Source organism: Coenobita brevimanus, chromosome 77, assembly GCF_032717465.1.
Source record: "Coenobita brevimanus isolate Jiangsu-jjx chromosome 77, ASM3271746v2, whole genome shotgun sequence".
In the NCBI taxonomy this organism is placed as follows: domain Eukaryota; kingdom Metazoa; phylum Arthropoda; class Malacostraca; order Decapoda; family Coenobitidae; genus Coenobita; species Coenobita brevimanus.
In genome coordinates, this window is record NC_137030.1 from 1,751,821 (window position 1) to 1,773,068 (window position 21,248).

At 39.8% G+C, this 21,248-nt stretch overlaps 1 protein-coding gene across 1 annotated transcript; it reads left to right on the plus strand.

Annotated features, from left to right (window-relative positions):
• Positions 1-539: 539 nt before the first annotated feature.
• On the plus strand, positions 540-20,216 carry Hmt-1 (ABC transporter ATP-binding protein/permease Hmt-1). The gene is made up of 16 exons (XM_080279214.1): positions 540-810; positions 1,450-1,675; positions 2,170-2,320; positions 12,061-12,253; positions 12,728-12,900; positions 14,233-14,363; positions 14,542-14,648; positions 15,067-15,242; positions 15,512-15,793; positions 16,960-17,091; positions 17,578-17,756; positions 18,218-18,332; positions 18,636-18,776; positions 19,239-19,360; positions 19,570-19,726; positions 20,202-20,216. Exons 1-15 carry the CDS (start codon positions 540-542, stop codon positions 19,724-19,726), a joined length of 2,556 nt encoding a protein of 851 aa, XP_080135340.1. The 3' UTR covers positions 20,202-20,216.
• The last annotated feature ends 1,032 nt before the right edge of the window (positions 20,217-21,248 follow it).

Genomic DNA, 21,248 nt, shown 5'->3' on the forward strand with positions numbered 1-21,248 from the left:
ACCAGCACTCACAAAGCTTTATTTACTTCATTTTTAGCCCATAAAGTAACAAGATTTATTTATTTATTTATTTATTCATTAATTATTTTACAGTGACCAAATTGGGAGGGGTGTCCTGTATGACTTTTCCATCATAAATGCAATAGATATTAAATTCTTAGTACTGTACTGTAAATAAAAAGAAGAGGATTTGCCGTCTCCTAAGTTAGCTTCATCTAATATTACATTTTTAATAATAGATTTCGTTAGGTTCCATTAGAGTAGGTTAGATAAGATTAAATGAGGTTACTGTAGCTCATTTTACAGTATCACATTTTTCCAGAGGGTAGAGCTACTGATGACAGTGCTTCATAAATCAGAAAATCACTTTATTTATCATTATTTCAATACTGTAGCCAAGGTGCTGTATTGTTCACCTTACATAACTTTCAGCCATGTAGACATAAAGATGATGATGATGATGATTGCTGTGTTTCTTGGATCACTAATTGTTTGTGTATTTATTTATTTGTTTATTTATTTATTTTCCTGTAGCTAAGATGCTGTACTGTCCACCCAACATCACCTTCAGTCACATCTGGGTGAACCATGGCATCTCACACTGCTTCCTTGACACCGTTTCCTCGGCTGTTTATTCTCTGTTTATCCTGGTGTTTGGTCTGGCTCAGTGGATGTTCTACCGCAAGTATGCCACAGCAACGGACCAGTACCTGAGGCCCAAGTCTGTGTTGTTTGGGGTACAGGTGGGGTTGTCACTGATGATGCTGGGAATTATCGTGGCCAGGCTGATCTTGCAAACCACTGTCATAGGTAAGGTGTAATAATACATAATAAATAAGATTAATACAGTAATTATAATAGCAGTAATGATGATGATAAAAATTGTGATCACACATCATAAATACGCCCATGTCTTTCGTGCCCTCAACTTTGCTGGCTGCATTCTTTCTGGGATGAGTAAATCATCACAAAACACACTTTAAGTAAGCTTAGAATGATATTGTACGATAATGAATGACTGCCAGCTGAAGTTGCCCTTCTGCTGCAGTCTTCCATCTTCCTTTTGGGGAATAGGAAGTTGTTGAAGGATGTTTCCATGACTGCACAGTGGAGCCACTCAGTTATATCAGTGCCACCAAGTGAAGGCGTCTTGGCAAATCTGCTTAGTAGGTAGTACATGGATAGTTAACTTTAATTGGCCTTTTTTTTTGGGGGGGGGGGGTGATTTACTGACTGGATATTTAGCAAAAAGATCTTAAAAGATGATATTTAACAAGACTTATCAGTCTATTCATTTGTTGCCAGATGCCATAATCTTGTAAGGGATGGCCACAAATGAATTGCATCCATGTCACTCTATCCTCTGCCATTTGGCTGCTCTCTCTCTTCACCTCAAAATGTTTTATATAATTAATGTGCTAAAACTGATCCCAACATTATCTTTTCCAGGTGACAGAAAGCTATATGGGTACATGATCATCTACTTTGTGGCCAACCTAGTCAGCTGGCCACTATCCCTGCGTATAGTGTTTCTGGAGCGAGACTACCTCCTGCCCACTGTACCCACCAGAGGCCATGGCGTTGTACTGCTTGTGTTTTGGACGCTGGTGTTTGTCAGTGAGAATTTGGCATTCTTGAATCTGCGTAATGAGGACTGGTGGTTTGATCTGTCCACGTAAGTTTTGCTGGAAAAACATGGCTGTGTGTGAAAGGGTTAATGCTTCACCGGTATCTATTCATGCTGTTTCCCAATGAGTTTATTCAATATGAGGGATACTTCTATGACTTGGGTCTTATACATTGCTTTCATTTACATCTCAGTTTTATGGGGTCTCTTAAGCTGAGTATCATCATGTGGATGTAGCAGATGTAAAGTGTATCACCAGGTAGCAAATTCAGATTCTCAGCAGTTGTTGTTTTTCTGGATGTAAATCCATCGGATTGCAGGATAATGCAGCCCTTCATCATTTTCCTTTTTTGGGATAGGGAGGAAGTTGAGGGATGTTTGTATAACTAGGCAACAGAGCTGCCCAGATGCTGTTGGTGCCAGTGCATAAAGCAGTTCCTCTTCAGCACCTCTGAAGTCACTGAACTCTGCTAACAAATCTTTCATTTTGCTGATCACCCTGTTCATTGTCTGGTGTACATACATTTTTTTTTTCTTTGCAGGGTGACAGACAAGTTAGAGTTCACCCTATTCCTCCTACGCTACACCTGCGCCTGTCTCCTGTTCATCCTGGGTCTCAAAGCACCGGGGATCTCCACCCTCCGCGACTACGTCAACTTTGGCGGAACCATCAACAGTTCCGAGGTTGAGGATGTGAGTGAGGAAGAGCACCCATTCTTCTGAGTTGCCAATCTTCTGCTAATTCTTGCATTATTGGTGGTGGCCTAGCTTGACTTGTAGTGCATGACCTAGACTGATTTCCTGCTGTTAAAAGTGTAATTGATTTTTTTTTTTTTTAATGCTGAACTATTTATATTTAATTTGTTTTTATTATGCTAACAATTTTTTTTCAGTGTAGTTTACTGGTAGGTGTGGGCACTCACCATCCACTCACTTGATATAATGCTGCTCTCAGGTGACTGCCTGTTCCTCCCTTCCTTCTTTCCTTCCTTCCTCTTCTGTCATTCTCTCCTTCCTCTTTCCTCTTCCTTCTGTCTGTGGGTGACTCTTCATTGAGTGATAAGCCAAATGGTTTCCTGTACACCAGGAAACCATTTACTGCACTGGGTGGTAACCATATACTGTACCAGTAATTAAACTATGACGCCTGGTGGTTTAGTGGGTGATTAAGGCGCTTAGACTGGATTGAGCCTATGTAGGTTTATATCCAAGTGGTGGTTGGGATTTATTGCTCACATTACACCACCCATGGATGAGTGAGACTTGTCTTTCTCATCCTAAATGTCAGGACCAACCTGCCTAGCCCTGGGCTCCTACACTCCACATGGGGCAACACGGGATTAGATGATGTATGTATGTATATACATACATTGTATCTATTTAGATGTTGGACTGATCTTTATTTTATGTGCAGATTAACATTTTTTTTTCTTTGCCTGTTTATTATTTTGGACTAAACTTTTTTGTATATGCATTTGTTAAAACTTGTGTTCATTCTTTTCTATTAAATGCCGAACTAATCTTTCTTGCTATTCAGTTGATTGCTTGCCTTTTCACTTTTTTTCTCTTTCTTTTTAATGCTGGAATAATCTCTATGAAATTTATGTACAGGATTTTGTTTTATGTGTTCCTTCTTTTCCTAACTTGAATCTGATGATCTGTTTAATTAATTTAGTGTTGCCACCTCCCAATAATTAATTCAGATTGGGAAGGATGTCTCATATACAGAAGGTTAATGAAAGCCTTTTTGTTTTATTGTATATTGTAGTGTGTTGCTGGAGAGAGATGCCTTATGTGGTGGCACTGATGTAGCTGGGCTGTGTAGTTGCCCAGAGGTGGAGCTTTCCTCATCCCCCTTCCTGTCCCCTCAAAGGAGGATGGTTGACTGCTGGAGTTGGGCAGCTTCAGCAGCAGTCCACTGGGTTCACATTTCAGATGAACCTGGAGCTACAACTACTACTACTACAGTTTAGCTGTTGTTCCTTCCTGTTTAAACCCTTCACCCTGACATACACAAGAAGTTTAGTAGTAGTAGCAGTAGTAACTGAAGGTTCATCTGAAACATGAACCTGGTGGACTACAGGCTGACTTCATCCTCCAACCATACACCATCCTCTTTTGGGGGGATAGGGAAGCAGTTGAAAGATGTTTGTATGGCCAGGTTGATGAGTGACCTCATTATATCAGCACCACCACATGAAGGCATTCCTCTCCATCACTAACACACTTGAAGAGGTTGAGTTTATGAATGTAGTGGCAGCTGCAGCATAATTTATTGCTTTCGCTTTTCTCAATTATCCCATGGCAGTATCTGTAGATGTGGAATAGCCATATGTTGTCTATTTATCTGTCTGTCTGTCTATTTCTCTATCCGTCTGTCAGTCACCATTGTTTTCAGTATTTCAGTTGAGTTTAGCTTCTCTGCTCATACTTAACGCCACGTTATTTTGGATTTATGTTAGACTGATGTCAGAAACGGTATATCCCCCTAACTCTAAGCACAGTGACAACTCTCTCTCCTACCAGAGTTTTGCTTTTAGAAAGCTTGGTCTTCTCCAGTTCATTAGTTATAGTGAGCTTTTGTGCTGTAAAGGTGCTGTGGTATGTAAAATAGCTTTATTTTTACTTAATGCTTATCTCAGGACTAACTGGAAGAATACTTCTAAGTTACAGAACTGTATGTAATTTAATATATAACCCAGATATTTATACCTCTGTTTGTTGCCTACAATACCTACTGGTCTGTATGGTAGTCATGCATGCCATATGAACAAGTTTATAAGTATTTTGTTAGAAGTTTTAGATTTGTTGTGTAAAGATATACATTATATATTTTTATGTAGTGGTCAGTTACTGGTAGCTGTGTTTTACTAATCCTCACTTACATTGTATGCCTGTATATCAACTTTGCAATATTGCATGTACACTAGATAGTACACATGATAAAAAGATTATGTATCCACTGTTTGCACCAAACTGTCTCACACAACAAAAAGTGACAGTTGCTAAATGCCCAGTGGTTGTACTCGACATTTGTAAACCTGCTATCATGAGGATGCCATACTGTATATCATTTCCTTCTGACATTTTCTAGTCAGTATTTATACCATGCACACATTCAAGTGGTAATATATTATTCTTCATGGGGATGTCACAAGTTACACTGATATCAGTGGATATTGTGCAATACTTTTTTGATCATGTGTACCTCTGTGTACATATACAGTAGTTTGTCTTGTAGTAGGAAGTACAGTATAGTAGTGTAAATCTTTATACTGTTGTTGCACTTGAGTAGAAATATAAAAATGCAGTATAAATAACTCTCCCTGTCTATAATGCCTTTATAAATGACCAGAGGCAGAATGGTAGTGTGAAGATTTTTATTATATTTCATATGAAGGCTGTTTGCATGGACTAACAAGGAAAAAAAAAAAATTCAAGTTACTGTGCCAGATATTGCTTGCTTTCCCTGCCATTAGTGCTTGCAGCAATGATTACCACTGCAAGACTGATGGCAATACTATCAACTTACTGAAGTCAGGGTGAGTCTCTTTTCAGCCCACTCATGCAGCTGCCAGATGGTTTTATTTAACTTGGGAAAGGCTTCTTGTATTGAAGGGATTTATTAGTAGCAATATTTAACCCCTTCTGTTTGAAAAGCCGATCCTAAGCTGAATGAAATTGTCAGGAGATGACAAAAATAAAATGAAAAAGACATTCCCAACCCAAACTCATGCATGTAATAAAACAGTCATGAAGGTAATGTCGTATAGGTATTGATAGTATGTCAAGTGCAATATAACTGTTTTACCTATCCACTGTGCAAACTCCAATAATCAATAAAGTTCTCATGCTTTACATACAACTGAATATTTTAATTGCTTTAGCATGGAGCCACGATAGCTTAGTGGTTACTGTGTTCACCTCATGATTTGCTTGCTGGGGTTCAGAATCCATGTGGTGATGGTATTTTAACCTCTCCACGCTGGGCTGTTTATACCGCCAACTCCCTTTCAGTACGGGCAATTTTCCCAAAGTTCCTTGTTTTCAGACCTTAATATCTTGGAAAGTATAGCAGTTAGGGAAACAATTTAAAAGCCACATTACTCACCAACTCTTTCTTCTTGCGAATAAAACCATTTCCAGGTCTGTAGATGGTGGCATTGATGAGTAAGAATGTGAGGAATATACGTAATTTTTGGCCGCGAGGCAGGCTGTATTTGTGCGTGTGCATGTGGTACCGACTTCTGCTATGCTCTCAATGTCATGACTTCTCCATTACTAGATATACTAGACACAGTTACATCCAAGACATGCCCTATGGTACTATCACTTAGCCCATTCCTAGTATTCTTGGAAAGAAGCTTAGCAGAGGTGGATGAGGCATGGGTCCACGTAAGACAGGAACGGAATTGGACGAGAGACCTGAGAAAACATCGTCCTACACCAGGCAGAATCACAGAGATGACTTACTTATGCTTGCCTCGGGTGCTGGGAGGCCATTCCCACCCTTTGGTGACAAGATCAAGTGGCAGCCACTTCAAACTGTGGCGTGTGTGATTATAGCCGTTCCCCGGCGGCCCTGATCCACCTATTTCGCATCGGATATATCCTCACCTGGCGCATAGTGGTTAAAGTAGGTCTAGCTTGCCTTTTCTTTTTATTTATGTATGTATTTGCAGCCGGTCAATGAATATGTTAGGTTTTCACGATGGAAGTGGCTAGGACATGTGTATAGGAGACAGGGAATAGTACGAGGTACACCAGGGTGGGTGGCACTTGGTAGGAGAGGTAGAGGAAGGCCAAAAGAGACGTGGGTGAGGACAATGAGACGGGAAGTTGGAGATGAGTGTTGGGGAGATCTTGAGGAGTTAGCACAAGATAGGATGTGGTGGTGTGAGTTCATCGAGGCCCTATGCATCCCCGAGGGTGCCACAGGAAATGATTGATTGCTTATTTATATATTTACTTAATTAATTTGATATGTCTGACTGGGCACAGATTAAGTGTTCACTCTTTGAGGCCCAGGATTCCTCCTGTGTGTTACAACAGAAGGTTTCCATCAGACAGGTGGTTGTAAAGTACTTTAAATTAGGGTGATGATGGTGGTGGTGGTGGTGGACTGAGCAGTGCCTTGACATTAGTTGCCAAGAACATAGATAAAGTTTGGTTGTCATTATTAATGGTGGTGGTGACGATGATGATGATGGACTGAGCACAACCTTGACTCTGATTGCCAGGAACATAGGTAAAGTGTTGTTGTTGTCATTGTCATTATTAATGATGGTGGTGATGGTGATAATGATGATGATGATTCACTTCCGCATAACAGTCTTTTCTCATAATTACCAGGTTAAGCGTTATCTAGTAGTTGCTGTGGACATAGATAAGAAGGGTACTTTTGTGTGAGAATGAGTGATGTTATCAGTTTGGAGGATGTGAATGTAGATAATACTACTACTGTCATTGTCTTATGTACAGGTTGGGAGAAAAGTTTGTCTAATGTTTCACCACCTTTGCTTTTCACTTTCCTTTCCCTCTTGTGGGTGGTACTGGAGGCCTAAGCTGTGAGTGGCTTGGCAGGCTTGATATGTTTTTTGTCAATAAATAGTACTCTTTGATATGATAAGAGGCTGGGTATGCTTCTTTACCCATAGATAATGCTCTTTTATGATGGAGGAGGAAAGTGACAGACGTGGTATTTTTCTTTTTCCATAGATGATATTCTTTGATATGACACAGGCTTAGTATGTTTCTTTGCCCATAGATGATGCTCTGTATCTCTGCCCATTGATGATGCTCTGTTTCTCTGCCCATTGATGATGCTCTGTTTCTTTTCCCATTGATGATGCTCTGTTTCTTTGCCCATTGATGATGCTCTGTTTCTTTGTCCATTGATGATGCTCTGTTTCTTTGCCCATAGATGATGATGTTTGATATGACAGAGGCCTAGTCTGTTGCTTTGTCCATAGATGATGCTCTTTGATAAGATACATCAAGGAAGAATATGACAGACATGATCCAAGTGTGATGTAAACACAGTGGAATAATAGGTGACCTTTTGTACCATTGTTGTAAAGATAACATGAAGAGCCAGTCAGACAGATCTCCAGTTGTGGCAAAATTCAGTTGTGTGTCTCCAGGTGTTTAGTTTCTGTTTACAATATTAGGTGATCATGGAGGCATTTTTTGATTACAGTGTTGGGTGTAGAGAGGTATACGAGAGACGGGTGTAAACTGGGGGGAGAGCAGCAAAGTTGTAGGGGACAGGGCAACATTGAGGTGACTTATTTGTGGCCACCTCATACAGGATTAAAGCATCTAGCTATAGATAGATAGACAGATAGTGTTGAGTGTGCTATAGTGAGTTACTTTTTTGCCAGATGACGAGACCACTCTCACAGTTTGGATAATACTAAACCATGGTTATGTGGAATTAAGTGAGTTGTATATTTGATGTAAGAGTGATTAGTAAACAGCAAATTCATCCCTCCAGTCAGAGCACACTTGGCCATTGCCTGAACTGAAAAAGGATTAGGAATCTTCATCAGGTTAGATTAAAGATGCTGCAGTTGGTACTTTTTTCACAGATATTTTGAATAAGATTGAAGGGAACTTTCATTAGGTAAGAGGCAAGAGTGACTACAATCGGCTCTGAGACACACTACCATGAGAGAGAAGTGTAGCTATAGGCATGGGAACCAGCCACATATTATCATTCTTAGGTAGGGAACATTCAGCCATAAGTACTTAGAGCCAAAGTTGAAGCATAAACTCTTGATATTGGTGTAGATCTTGCTGCACATCTCAGGTATCTTTTTTCCCAACAGTTCCCAGTAACTGCTGGGATGCAATTTGCTTGCTTCAGCACTTGGTGTAGCCTCCAGTCCCTAGTGAACATCAGCTGTACCATGGGCAAACCTCTGTATGGAGATTCCCTTAAGAGAAAGCATAGTATCATGTGGTTAGGTGATTGGAGGTATATTTTTTCAGTCATGGAGGAGCTCTATCATCTTGCAATAGATAGCTAGTCCCATAATACTCTCTTCAAAGTCTATGGGGCAGAAGTCAGTACCATAATCAGGAATATTAACCTTTAAACCTCAGGGGACCACTTCTTGCCGTCTGTTTTCCTCCCACCTGCTGTCTTTCCTTTCTCCCTTTCTCCTTCCATTCTTTCCTCCTTCCCTTCCTCTTCTTCATTTTTTTCCTTTGCTACTTCCTCCTTTGTTCCCCTGTTTCCTTCTTCCCTTCTTCTTATTCCTCCTTCCCTTCCTCTCATTCCTCCTTTCCTTCCTCTCATTCCTCCTTCCCTTTCTCCTTTCTTCTCTCCTTCTCTTCTGCCATATCTCCGTCCTTTCTGCTTTTCCTGTCTCTGTGTCCATCCTACCCTCAGTTTTTTCCTCTCTTTCTCCCTCCATTCTCCCTTCATTTTTCCCTTCCTCTCATTCTCTTTTGCACCTATCTTCTTGACTTTTTCATTCTTCCCCCACTTCTTCCCCATTTTTCCCTCCCTCCCTTCCCCTCACTTCCCCTTTCCCACCCTATCTCTTTCTAACCTTGTACCCTCCCAATCTTTCACTGATACCCTCAAGTGTATGGTCTCAGTTTACTGTTAGCTCTTGTGTTCACAAATATCACTCTGCCCCAAACCCCCATAGTTCATCTGTTCTCATTCAGATCTCTATTGTTTTCATTTTTACTAATTTTATGTAGGGACTTCTGAAATTCTGTGGAATAGGGATAGGCAGAAAGTTTATTTTGAAAATTCAAAAGCTTTGTGAAACATTTATTTAGAAGTGATTGAGGGAAAAGGGATAGTGTGCAGTTCTAATAGCGCAAAAAATATATGTGTAAAAATATATTGAGGTTCCTTGAGTCATACAGGAATATTTAAAACTCAGTGATGTCAGAGAAGACATAGAATTTATATACTTATTTAGTAATTCTTTAGATTTTGTAGAGGAGAAATAGGAGGAAGATTTATTCAAAAGGTATGAGTAATGGAGAGTGCTGTTTTATTTGGCTCTTAAGTGGCTCATGGAATGTAAGTAATATGAATAAGGCACTTTTTTGTAGAGGAATGATTTGTAGTAGGCTTGCTGAGCCCCAGAGAAAGTTGTGAAAGTCCGGCACTCAAAAGTGAATTTTGATTGATGCTTAAGTGACACCTGGAATGTTCTGTGGATGAGGCAAGGCATTTCTAAGAATAATTTGTAGGAACCATGCTGAGTCCCTGAGAAGATTCCAGAAGTAGATAACCATTTTCATCATATAGCATAGGCCCCTGGTATTATGAATGGCCTGTGGGAAGTACTATGGATGAGGCAATGAATGTTTTGTTTGAGTCATGGTTAGTCACTGGGAAGGTTCTGGATAGAGATAGTCACACACATATATATACAGTGGAGAGATCATAGCACTGTAGTTCAAAGTCATTATCTGGTAGTAGAGAGTGAGAGTTTTGTAAGATGTTAATGGACTTGACATAATTATTAAAAACAGAAACTTTTCTGTCTAGTGTTACAGAGATTTTACAGTATTATTTGATAGATAAGTTATTTTGTTTTGAAGGTAGATAATCATATATGGTATATTACAGAGGGAGAGTTTAAAATAATGCTTGAATTCATAGTTATTTAAAAGACAAAACTCTTCTGTTCAATAGGCCTAGTTTGTGATATGAGAGATATCTTATTGGCTTATCAGTCTCATACATAAACACAAGGAATATTTTGTGTCCTTATTAACAAGCAAGAGATTGTTAAAGTATAATTTACTCATATTTTAACAGCCCTCAGTTAATGTCAGTGTATGTTAGGTAAAGGAAATACAGCATCTACTGGTAGCACAGGGAAAATATGCTTGGATGTGGAGATTTGTGAGTGAGGTATTGTATTTAATGTCAGCATAAGGGGCACTCATAATGGTGTCATATTTTTGGTCAAGAACAAAATTACAGTATCTGGAGACATTAAACACAGGATAAAAGAGGCAATGAATGGGTGTCTCTAAGCCCAGTAAAATTATCTAGTAGTAAGAATAATACACAAAGAACATTACACTGAAGAGGTGAATATGAGAAGTATCCTGGGACTGAGTAAAATCATTTGGCATTAACAGGAATAAAATACGGTGGACATTGTTGTACTTAAGGGCTGAAGTTCTAAAACAAGTATCCATTTCAATAAAGGGAGCAAAAATAAGAGGTTATTATCATACTTAAAGGCTGAAATCCTGACACAAATATCACTCTCAATAAAGATAGTGAAAATATGCGCGACCTGAAATCGTGAAACTAGTATCTGTTTTAATAAAGGAAGTGCAAATAATAAGACTATGGTATTCAAGAACTGAAAACCTGAAACAGTATCCCATTTAATAAAGGAAGTGAAAATAAGAAGACATTATCGTACTTAACGGCTGATATCCTGAACAAATACAGTACCTCTCTCAGTAAAGGAGGTGAAAATAAAGGTTAGGGTGAGGAAAAGTATAAGTATTGTGTGTGGAAGTCCTGTAGTGTGAGAACCATGAGGGGTGGAGGAAAGGGGCAGAGCTATGACCCTCGTACATATGGTATGGTACGTACAAATGCATTCCTAGTATATTTTGTCTCCTTCACTTTCATTTTTTGTAATTTGGTGTGCATCTATCAGCTTGTACTATTTTTACTTTCATTTTCCATAATTTAGCTTGCATTCTCATCCTTTAGGCTGATAGTAATTTTTTTTTTACCACTTGATTGCATGTAAAATGTAAACTGCACACTATTAAGAATGTGCCTCTGAGTGGGTAAGATTGCTGCTTTTTGACATTGGTGACTAGTATCTCATATACAGTATAAGGTCCAGAAACAGTAAGGGAGAATCTGTCTACAGAGGACCTGTTAAAATGTGATATCCACAAAAAAATAACCATTGGTTATCATGGTCATCCCACAGTAGATAAAGTCAGGGTCAGTGAATTGCTCATGCACTCCAAGGCCAAACATTTGTCAAAAGAGGGTGTGTGAGGGTTGTGGAAATGTCAGAGTTGAATATAAGTTCTGTGTAAATTAAGATTCAGCATTATATTGTGTACCTGTGCTATCTATACTGTGGTGCATTTGAAGAATGCCATAACATTGTAGCAGTGACATAGCTGGACAACTCCGCAGTCCAGTTATACAGACATCCTGCAAATCTCTCAGTGCATCAAAAGAAGGATGTGGACTGCAGGAAATGGAAAACTTCAACTTACCGAATGCTGGGTTCACATCCTGATGAGCCTGGGATTACATCTAGCACTGCTGTCTATACTATCCAATAATCTGTATTTGTATGAAAGTATGGATGGGTGGTGTTTACTGTGTAGCCTAGATAGAGGCATCCTGTCTGAAATTGTAGTCTAAAGTTGTTAAGGTTAATTATCATTCTGCAATCCCCTCTCAGGACCAGCAGCAGGGTCAAAGCAACAGCCAGGGTTCAACATGGCGTGGTGCGTGGAAGAAGATGCGTATCCTGTTGCCATTCATGTGGCCACGCAAGAGTGTGTTGCTGCAGCTTTCTGTTCTTGTATGTCTGCTGCTGCTTCTCATTGCCAGGGTCACCAACGTGTTTGTGCCTATTTACTACAAGCTGATTGGTTAGTTCTGACCTTAATTATTTTTTTGATTATTATTATTATTTTTTTTAGTCATTTGAATCTGGTGACATTTTAACTATTTATTGTTGATACCTTCAGATTTTGTTCAGCTTTTTGATAGATTTTCTGAGTGGGGGGGGTCAGATAGCCTTCATTAATCTATTCATTGCAAGGGGGTTGTCTGAATTGACTAAAATTATCAAGCTAGCATAAATATAAGGGCATAGAGTTGATAATTCATTCCCTAATGCCCAGACTTATAATGAGCATCACCTGTATAATTTTAAAGCTTCACTGTTTTGGTAGGATTAAAACAAATGGACCATAATACGATAGCAGTTATGACCTAGTGTTCGTGAGAGAGAGACAGACAGACTGACAGACAGACGGAGAGTTAATAGGCAAATCTGCAATAATAAAAGCTGACAATAACAAGGACACATACCTATATATTAATCCTTGTTACCCCCACAGTGGATGGTCTTGGTGGCAGTGGAGGTGAACCAACATTTGTGTGGGACTATGTGTTGATCTACGTGGCTCTCAAGTTCCTGCAGGGGGGAGGTACGGGTGGCATGGGCTTGCTCAACAACCTGCGCTCCTTATTGTGGATCTCAGTGCAGCAGTACACAAGTAGGGAGGTTCAGGTAAGGCTTGGGTTAATTTTTGGTTTGTATTCTTGGCAGTTAACGTCGCTCCCTAACACCTCTTCCTTGCTGATCTGTTTTTGTATACGGCTGGGTAGTATTGTTTTTCACACCACGTTACTTATGCAGATAATGGTGATATTAGAATTATTTAAGTAACACAGAAGAGAACGGCAAGGTATAATAAGCTTACTAAATTACTTAGGAAGAGGTATTAGGGAGCTTCCTTAACCAGTGAGAAGACAGTCCCTTGTTTTGGTACCCCCCTTCAGTATTAGTGGTTGCCTCTTTTTGTAGTTTATTCTTGCCATCTCTGGCCAGTTTTCATCAGTGAGAGATCAGTTGTTATTTGAAAAGTCTCTCCTTAGCTGAACAGAATTGTGTGGAGGTACCAAGAACAGAGTAAAAAATACATGATGAGATTGAAGGGGATGGACTTCCTTAGCAACCTGCACTTCCTATTGTGGCTCTCAGTGCAACAGTACACTAGTGTGGGGGTTCTGGTGAGGCGTGGTGTGTTACTATTTACTCTTCGTTGCATCAGTTACAACACAAATACAGCTGTTAACCATTTCACTGTGCCTGCACTGTACTTCAGCCCCCACAGCATGACAGTTTCTCACCTACTGCACCTCTCTTTCAAACATAATGTCAGCCAAAGATCATAGTGAGTACCCTGTTGAGATGGCCAGTTTACAGCAGTCCATTGGGTTCACATCCAGGTGAACCTGGTTCCATAACATTAACAACTCCCATTAATGGATATATTTCCATAGGCCGAGGGTAGTCATTAGCACCTCTTCCAAATCACTTTATTGAATGTATGGAGAGGTGCTGAATTGATCTGAAGCTGCAGCTCATTATTTGGATTTTTAAAAATAGTTTTCCTATTTTATGCCAAAAACAATATTTCGTTCATCACATTTTCAGGTACAGTGAATACAATATACTGTGTTATATTCATTATCAGATTACTGATCATAGCAAAATTTAAACACAAATAATGCTATCTCTTCTATAAAGCTAGACATGTCTCTTCAATAGGAAGGATAACCCCTGTCAAAAATACATTTGGAAAAGATGCATTTTCAGACTAACTTTTTTCTTGTGTCTCATTCAGCTACAATTTATTCATAAGAGCTTAAGTCTTGCCTCATTTTTATGTTTTGTCAGAGTAATTACCAAGTTCATATTGATGGCAGCATATATTTACTTTATGCTTGCAACTTTCAAGGTAATTTTATTTAGCCTTGGAAAGGAGTTAATGAAAGTTTTATTTAACCCCCGGGTTAGAAAGTGTCATTTATAAGGTCAGTGTCATTTTTCCATCAGATCCAACTGTTTGGTCACCTACACAACCTGTCGCTGCGTTGGCATCTCGGCCGCAAGACTGGTGAGGTGCTGAGGGTGATGGACCGAGGCACCAACTCCATCAACACACTGCTGTCATACATTATATTCAAGTGAGTGCTACTTTCTAAATCATCTTGCTTATATCATAACTTCTTCATTATATTCTAGTGAATGGGCAGTTTGAGTATTGCAGTTGTCATTACTGTATAATTCCCTCACTTAAACAAGTCCCAGCATGGCAATAGCAAGGCAGAATATATATTTTTATCAATTTTTTTTTTTTTTCAGCATTGTGCCAACAGTAATAGACATCGTTGTGGCAGTTGTTTACTTCACCAGCGCCTTCAACTACTGGTTTGGTATCATCGTCTTTGTCACTATGGCATCGTACTTGGGTGAGTGGCAAGCGTGTCATATTTATTTCCTTTCTTAGCATAGGGAAAGAATACATTGTCCTCTCACATTTGTCGTTCCTCTCTTGTACCTCACCAGAGCTTTTTTAGATAGAATTACTACTTCACCTCATCATTTGGTGGATATCAGATTGGTATGGCAATGATGATGATGATGATGATGATGTAATAGACTTCCTTAACTCTCTGAGGCTGAAGATGTCCTTTTATTTTATTCTTGCCTTCATGCTGTCTCCTGAAGATTATTTTTCAGCTTAGACTTTTTGAACTGGAAGAGTTAGATAAACCCCATAGTGTATGAGAAGCCATTTTTAACTTGAATATAATTGTCTGGTAGCAGCAAAAATAAAAGAACATCACCCAGATTCAAGTGATTAAACCTTTTCTTTTCCTCCCTCAGCCCTCACCACGGCAGTAACAGAGTGGCGGACCAAATACCGTCGCCAGATGAACCTTGCTGACAATGAGCAGCGGTCCAGAGGTGTGGATTCTTTGCTTAACTTTGAAACTGTGAAGTACTATGGGGCAGAGGACTATGAAGTTAACCGCTACAAGGAGTCATTGTTGAGTTATCAGGTGAGATTATTGCAGTTTCCATTTATGGCTGAGCCTGAAGCTTGGATAACTTCAACCACAATAATTTTTTAGCATTATAAGAAAGACTTAAGATCTATAAAAATGTTAACCTATAATTAGCTTTACACCATTGGTCAGGGACTCCAGATGTATTCTAAACTCTGGCTTATGTTTCTTAAAATTTGTTGAATTCTGGATGTACAGTAGTGTTCCACATTTTGAATGGAAAGTATTTTTACTATGATCATATCCTGAAAACCTATCCACAGGTAGAGGAGTGGAAATCAAATGCATCTCTTTGCTTACTCAATACGGTGCAAAACATTGTGATCAATGGAGGCCTGCTGGCTGGGTCAATGCTGGCAGCATGGATGGTGGCAGAGGATAAGGGTTTGACTGTAGGTGACTATGTGCTGTTTGCCACATACATCACACAGCTGTACACCCCACTGAACTGGTTCGGCACATACTACAGGATGATACAACAGAACTTTATCGACATGGAGAATATGTTTGACTTGCTGGAGGAGAAACAGGAGGTGGTGGATAAGGTGGGTGGTGGCCATGCTTGTGAGATTTGTGAAGTAAAGTGGTAACCATGTAACCAATTGATGGATACCTGGTGGTCTTACTGTGTTCCTCTGTTTCTCCAACTGTGTAGCAATTTCTCACTCTTTCAGATCATCTTGCCTTTTCTTCCTCCTCCCTTTACTCCAACCCAAAAGGAGGACATACAGATGTATTGGTGGGTCTCATCTGAAACACTCTTTGATTTCTACAATTTTAAGTCTGTCTGTTTTTTCTATCTATCTATCTATTGCCAGACGCCTCAATCCCGTTTGGGGTGGCCACAAACAAATTGCCTCCAAGTCGCCCTGTCCCCCGCCATTTCACTGCCCTGCTCCCAACTCACACCCCCCTCTCTCATATACCTCTCCACCCCATCCCTCCATCTCATCCTCGGCCTCCCCCTCCCTCTTCCCCCCTCCACCTCACTCACATACACTCTCTTCGTCAGTCTTTCACTTTCCATCCTCTCCACATGGCCAAACCACCTCAGTGTGTTCCTGATAACGCTTCCTATCACATCCACATCCACACCACAACGCTCCTTTATATCCTCATTCGTCAGCCTGTCTCTCCACGTGACTCCACAGGCTCCTCTTTAATAACTCATTTCCACTGCTCTCACTCTTGACTTGTGTCCTTCCAACAATGTCCAAGCTTCACTTCCGTACGTTAGAGTTGGGATCACAATACTGTCATGTAGTAACTTTTTCACTTCCATGCTCACTTCCCTGTTTCTTATCACTGCTTTCAAGGAACCAGCAACCTTTCTTCCCTGCTGTACCCTTTCAAGCACTTCACCCTCCAAACCTCCATCCTTACTCATCACACTACCCAAATACTTAAACGTACTCACATTTTCCAATTCCTCGCCATCTAACCTCGCTGTACATTCACTAACTTCACCTCTCTCAAAGACCATCACTTTACTCTTCCCTACATTCACCTTTAGGTTCCGTTTCTTACACACTCTCTCAAACTCATCCACCAAGCCTTGCAGCTTCCCAATTTCTTGAAGGCCACAATAATTTGAAAATTTTCAGTCCACTTTGTCCTCTAATTACTCCCTAATTTCTTGAACCCCACAGCATTTTCAAAACTTTTCAGTGCATCTCATCCTCTCACACATCTTCTATACCCCTACCCACAGGAGGATGCCCAAACACTAGCACTGCCACAGGGTCGTATAGAGTTCAAGAATGTCCGGTTCCACTACGCACCAGAGCGACCCATCCTAAAGAACATCTCATTTACTGTTGAACCCGGCAAGACTTTAGCCATTGTGAGTTATAGGCAGACAGAGCACTGCAAATGGGAATGTTAACATGTTCAATATGCTGATGTCAAGTATGTTTCATTATCATTTTCTCCAAATGATTGTATTCACTTTAGGAGATACAAAAGTCTTCATTTTATATCACGTGTTTTGACTTTTTTTTTTTTGCTACTAAGTCCAGGAAATACAGAAAGTTTTCATTTTACATTGCATTTTTTGACATTCCTTTTTGCTATTAAGTCAGTAGTTATAGACAGAATAAATATCTGCTAAACTTATAGTAGTACATATAAAACTGATTTGCAAGTTTCTTACAGTTCTCTACCCATTGTATGAAAAATGTTGTGATAGTTTTTTGACACATTGGAATACATCACTGACCTGTAATCGAGGACTCTGTGTATATAGAACTCAGAGGATTATCGTCATGATGGTTCTGAAAAATGACAACTGGTGACATAGGTGCATTTTAGACAAACTTTTTCCTTGCAGGTTGGTCCAACAGGCAGTGGTAAAAGCACCATCATGCGCCTGTTGTTCCGGTTCTATGACGTGACACAAGGCAGCATACTGGTTGACGACACCAACATACAAGACTACACACAGACATCATTACGCCAGGCCATGGGAGTGGTACCACAAGATACTGTGCTTTTTAATGAAACTATTTTGTGAGTTGATTTATGTGGTATTTGTTGCTCTGTCCAACCTTTATTCATTGGTGCTGGAGAGGAGTGTCTTTCCATGGTGGTACTGATGTAACAGGGTGGCTCTGCTTTACTCAGCTTCTTCCCTGTCTACTACCACCACTGCCCCCCCCACACACACAAAAAAAAAAAAAGAAGCAAAAATGGATTACCTTCAGCCTGCAATCCACTACATTCACATTCAGATGAGGCTAGGATCCATATTCACTTCACCCCAATTACAGTAGATGACACATAGTTTTGCTACCTTCAAAGGCTATTTTGCCCAAGAGAGTCTTTTCATTTCATACCCTTATTATTGGGGCATTGCCTTGTAATGGTGATGACATTCCAGTGATGAGAAGGATGATGACAGTAACACAGAGAGTGATGATGTTGATATTGATTTTCTTACATCTAATTTGCTCCACCCAACATCCCAACAGTTACAACATTCGGTACGGCAAGGTGTATGCGACAGACCAAGAGGTGAAAGATGCAGCCAAACATGCAGACATACATGACAAAATACTCACATTCCCTGAGCAGTATGAGACAAAGGTTAGTACAGTATATTCTGCTGAGTGTGCTTACCTAATCAGTATGAAAAAAGTTTCATATTTGCTGTTTATCTTTCGTGAGTGTGACTTTGTTTGTCTTGCCTTTTGTTTGTGTGTGTGTCTGTGTGTGTGTGTGTGTGAGAGTGTGAGAGAGAGAGAGAGGGAGAAGAAATAAAGAAGAAAAGTAAAGGAATGAGAGAAAGAGACCAATGTATAGTAATTCACACGTCATTGAAACTATAACTTTGCCATATATATTTCCTTGTCATCTCCATGATTCCTAACATCTTTCCGATTCCCTTAGGTTGGCGAGCGAGGGTTGAAGTTAAGCGGGGGAGAGAAGCAGCGAGTGGCCATCGCACGCACAATTCTCAAGAACCCAACATTTATACTCTTAGATGAAGCCACAAGTGCTCTTGACACGCAGACAGAGAGAAATATTCAGGTGGGCAGTTTTTTCAGGAAAGACAACCCATATTTAGCCAAAGAATTAAAGACTTTGCCTTTATTGTAGTCCAGTATATTTAAATGTAGATGACTAGATTACTATACTGTACTTTTCTTGATTCTATATGATTAAAGAGCTTTTACTCTTGGGGATTGGACATAAGCAAGGCCATTACTCCAAGTGGGATGCTCTGGCCACTAAACTACCTGTAATTCCATCAACCTCACTATACTGTAGTTCGTTTACACTAATTTGGCTTTTATTTTCATTCTTTTACTGCTCATTTCATGTAGTTCAGTGTCAGAAAAGAAAAAGACAGTGCCATGGCTGTACATCCTTTCCATAGCATGTCCTCATTGTAGGTGCCAAATTCTAGTGTTAATCTTAGCATTCAGGATGGAGAAATAGTTTTAGGTCATGTTAAAATGACGGGAGTATAACGCTTCCCCTCCCCCTCAGACGGCGCTACAACGAGTGTGTCTGGATAGGACGGTGGTGGTGGTGGCTCACAGGTTATCCACCATCATACACGCTGACACCATCCTCGTGTTGCAGGACGGCAGTGTGGTTGAACGTGGCAGGTCAGTGCCATTGTTTTGTTTGAATGGCCCGTACATTTGCAGACTTAATATCAATTCACTTTCTTCAGAGGAATGAAGAAGTTCAGTTTTGAAACTGATGAAGGATAAAGTTTTGTTCCTGATTTGTGTTGCTTTACATCCCTCTCCTAGAAATGGTTTGGTATTATTTTGCAGAAGGAATATTTCATATTCGTGACACTCATTTACAGACACGATGAGTTACTATCAACTGGTGGTGTGTACAGTAGAATGTGGCAGCAGCAGCTAGAGGCAAATAACAATGCACAGCAGGAAGAGGAGGAAGAGACTCAGGAGGAACAGCCAACACAGCTAATACATGGTGAAGGCAACAGCATCAGGACTTAGGTGGGTTAGTGTTTAAAGTAGTAACACTGTAATAAATTCCTTATGTGCTAATTGCAATATATCTTTTGTATATCAACATACTGTACATGTCACATGCAAAAGGCCCACTCTTAGGTATCTGACTCACTCTCAGCCAAATTAAATCATTTTGAGTAGACTACAAGAGTTTTCCCAATCATGAGAGAGTTAAAGTATAACAGACAAAATAATTTGTTTGGGGAGAGATGTTAAGAAGTCTCCTAAGCCGTAAGGATGATAAACTATTTGAAATTCCAGTGTATGTTTGCGGTTAAGTGTGCAGCCATGTGGCATTGAAGACTTGGGCCAGGATTTAGAAACAATACAGTAATACAGATTTTTGAAGAAACAGCTAGAGACATGGGAACACTGCGCACTTTCATTTCCTTGACCATCCTACAAAAAACAGAAAAACTGGCAACAGATGCCCATTTGTGACTGTGCTTTCTTTTTGCAGGAAGGATGAGGAGAATAGAGTGCAGAACCTTTCCCTAATTCTGGTTCTTCCTACAGAAAGAAATGTTTGTTACAACAAAGGATTGAGTGTAAGTTTCATCATAAATCTCAGCCCAGTATAATGAGTACAGTATTTGAGATTATCCCCTTCAATCTTTTTTTTTTTTTTTTTTTTTTTTTTTTTTTTTTTTTCCCACAGGGTAGTCTGCAAATAGCACTATACTAAAAACTCACCTGGTGGTATCTAGCGTGTTATGGGGACAGCTCAGTCTGCTGGTGTGGGTGTGGTGTGGCAGTGGGAGTAGGAAATGAATAAATGATGCAGGATAGACCTTGATAACACCAACTGTGCAATCCCTGCAACACACAAGAAATTGCCCGATGGTGTGGAAGTGGAACATTATAAACCACCTTGTATTATTTTTGCAACCTCAAGTCATTAAGGACCCCCTAGTACTGAAGGAATTATTGAAGGCTGTATCTAAGACCTAAAGTTTGAATAGTCACTCCAGTGGTGAGTAAAGTTCTAGTAGGAGCATCAGTGAAATACAAAATACATCAGTTTAAAGGGTTTGAGGTTTTGTGTTGATGACCTGCCTTACATGTAGATTATGTTGGAGTGAGACATGTGGTAGGAGTGATTTAGAAAGACACACAATATATAAGGTGGTTTGGTGGATAGGTATGGTATTAATAAGTTGATGTAGAAGTTGCAGATATTTCACATATACTGTACTGTAGTCTGTAGTTGATGAGGCAGATTCTGCTGTGAATAAGTTATACGGACACTCCTTATCCTTTGCAGTGCACAGTTATCCCTCGTCTTATGTGGTATGGTACTTGATTTCCTGGCTGTGTGTTTGTGTGTGTGTGTGTGTTTGAACAGTAATAAAATAATGTGACGTTCAAGTGTGTTTTGGAAAAAGTAGAGTCTAACTTTTTCTTTAAATAATTTTCCAGATACACTTTAAATAAATAAATCCTAATGTCCTGTGTTTTTTGTGCACTCAAGGGTTTTTTGACCATTACATTGTTAAATTATGACTGT

What these genes read in the sequence shown, in the direction of transcription:
- Hmt-1 (XM_080279214.1), top strand. Translation starts at nt 540, where the DNA reads ATGCTGTACTGTCCACCCAACATCACCTTCAGTCACATCTGGGTGAAC. An exon ending in CTTGCAAACCACTGTCATAG is followed by an intron (nt 811 to 1,449) that starts GTAAGGTGTAAT and finishes TATCTTTTCCAG; the next exon opens with GTGACAGAAAGCTATATGGG. An exon ending in AACAGGAGGTGGTGGATAAG is followed by an intron (nt 15,794 to 16,959) that starts GTGGGTGGTGGC and finishes CCCTACCCACAG; the next exon opens with GAGGATGCCCAAACACTAGC.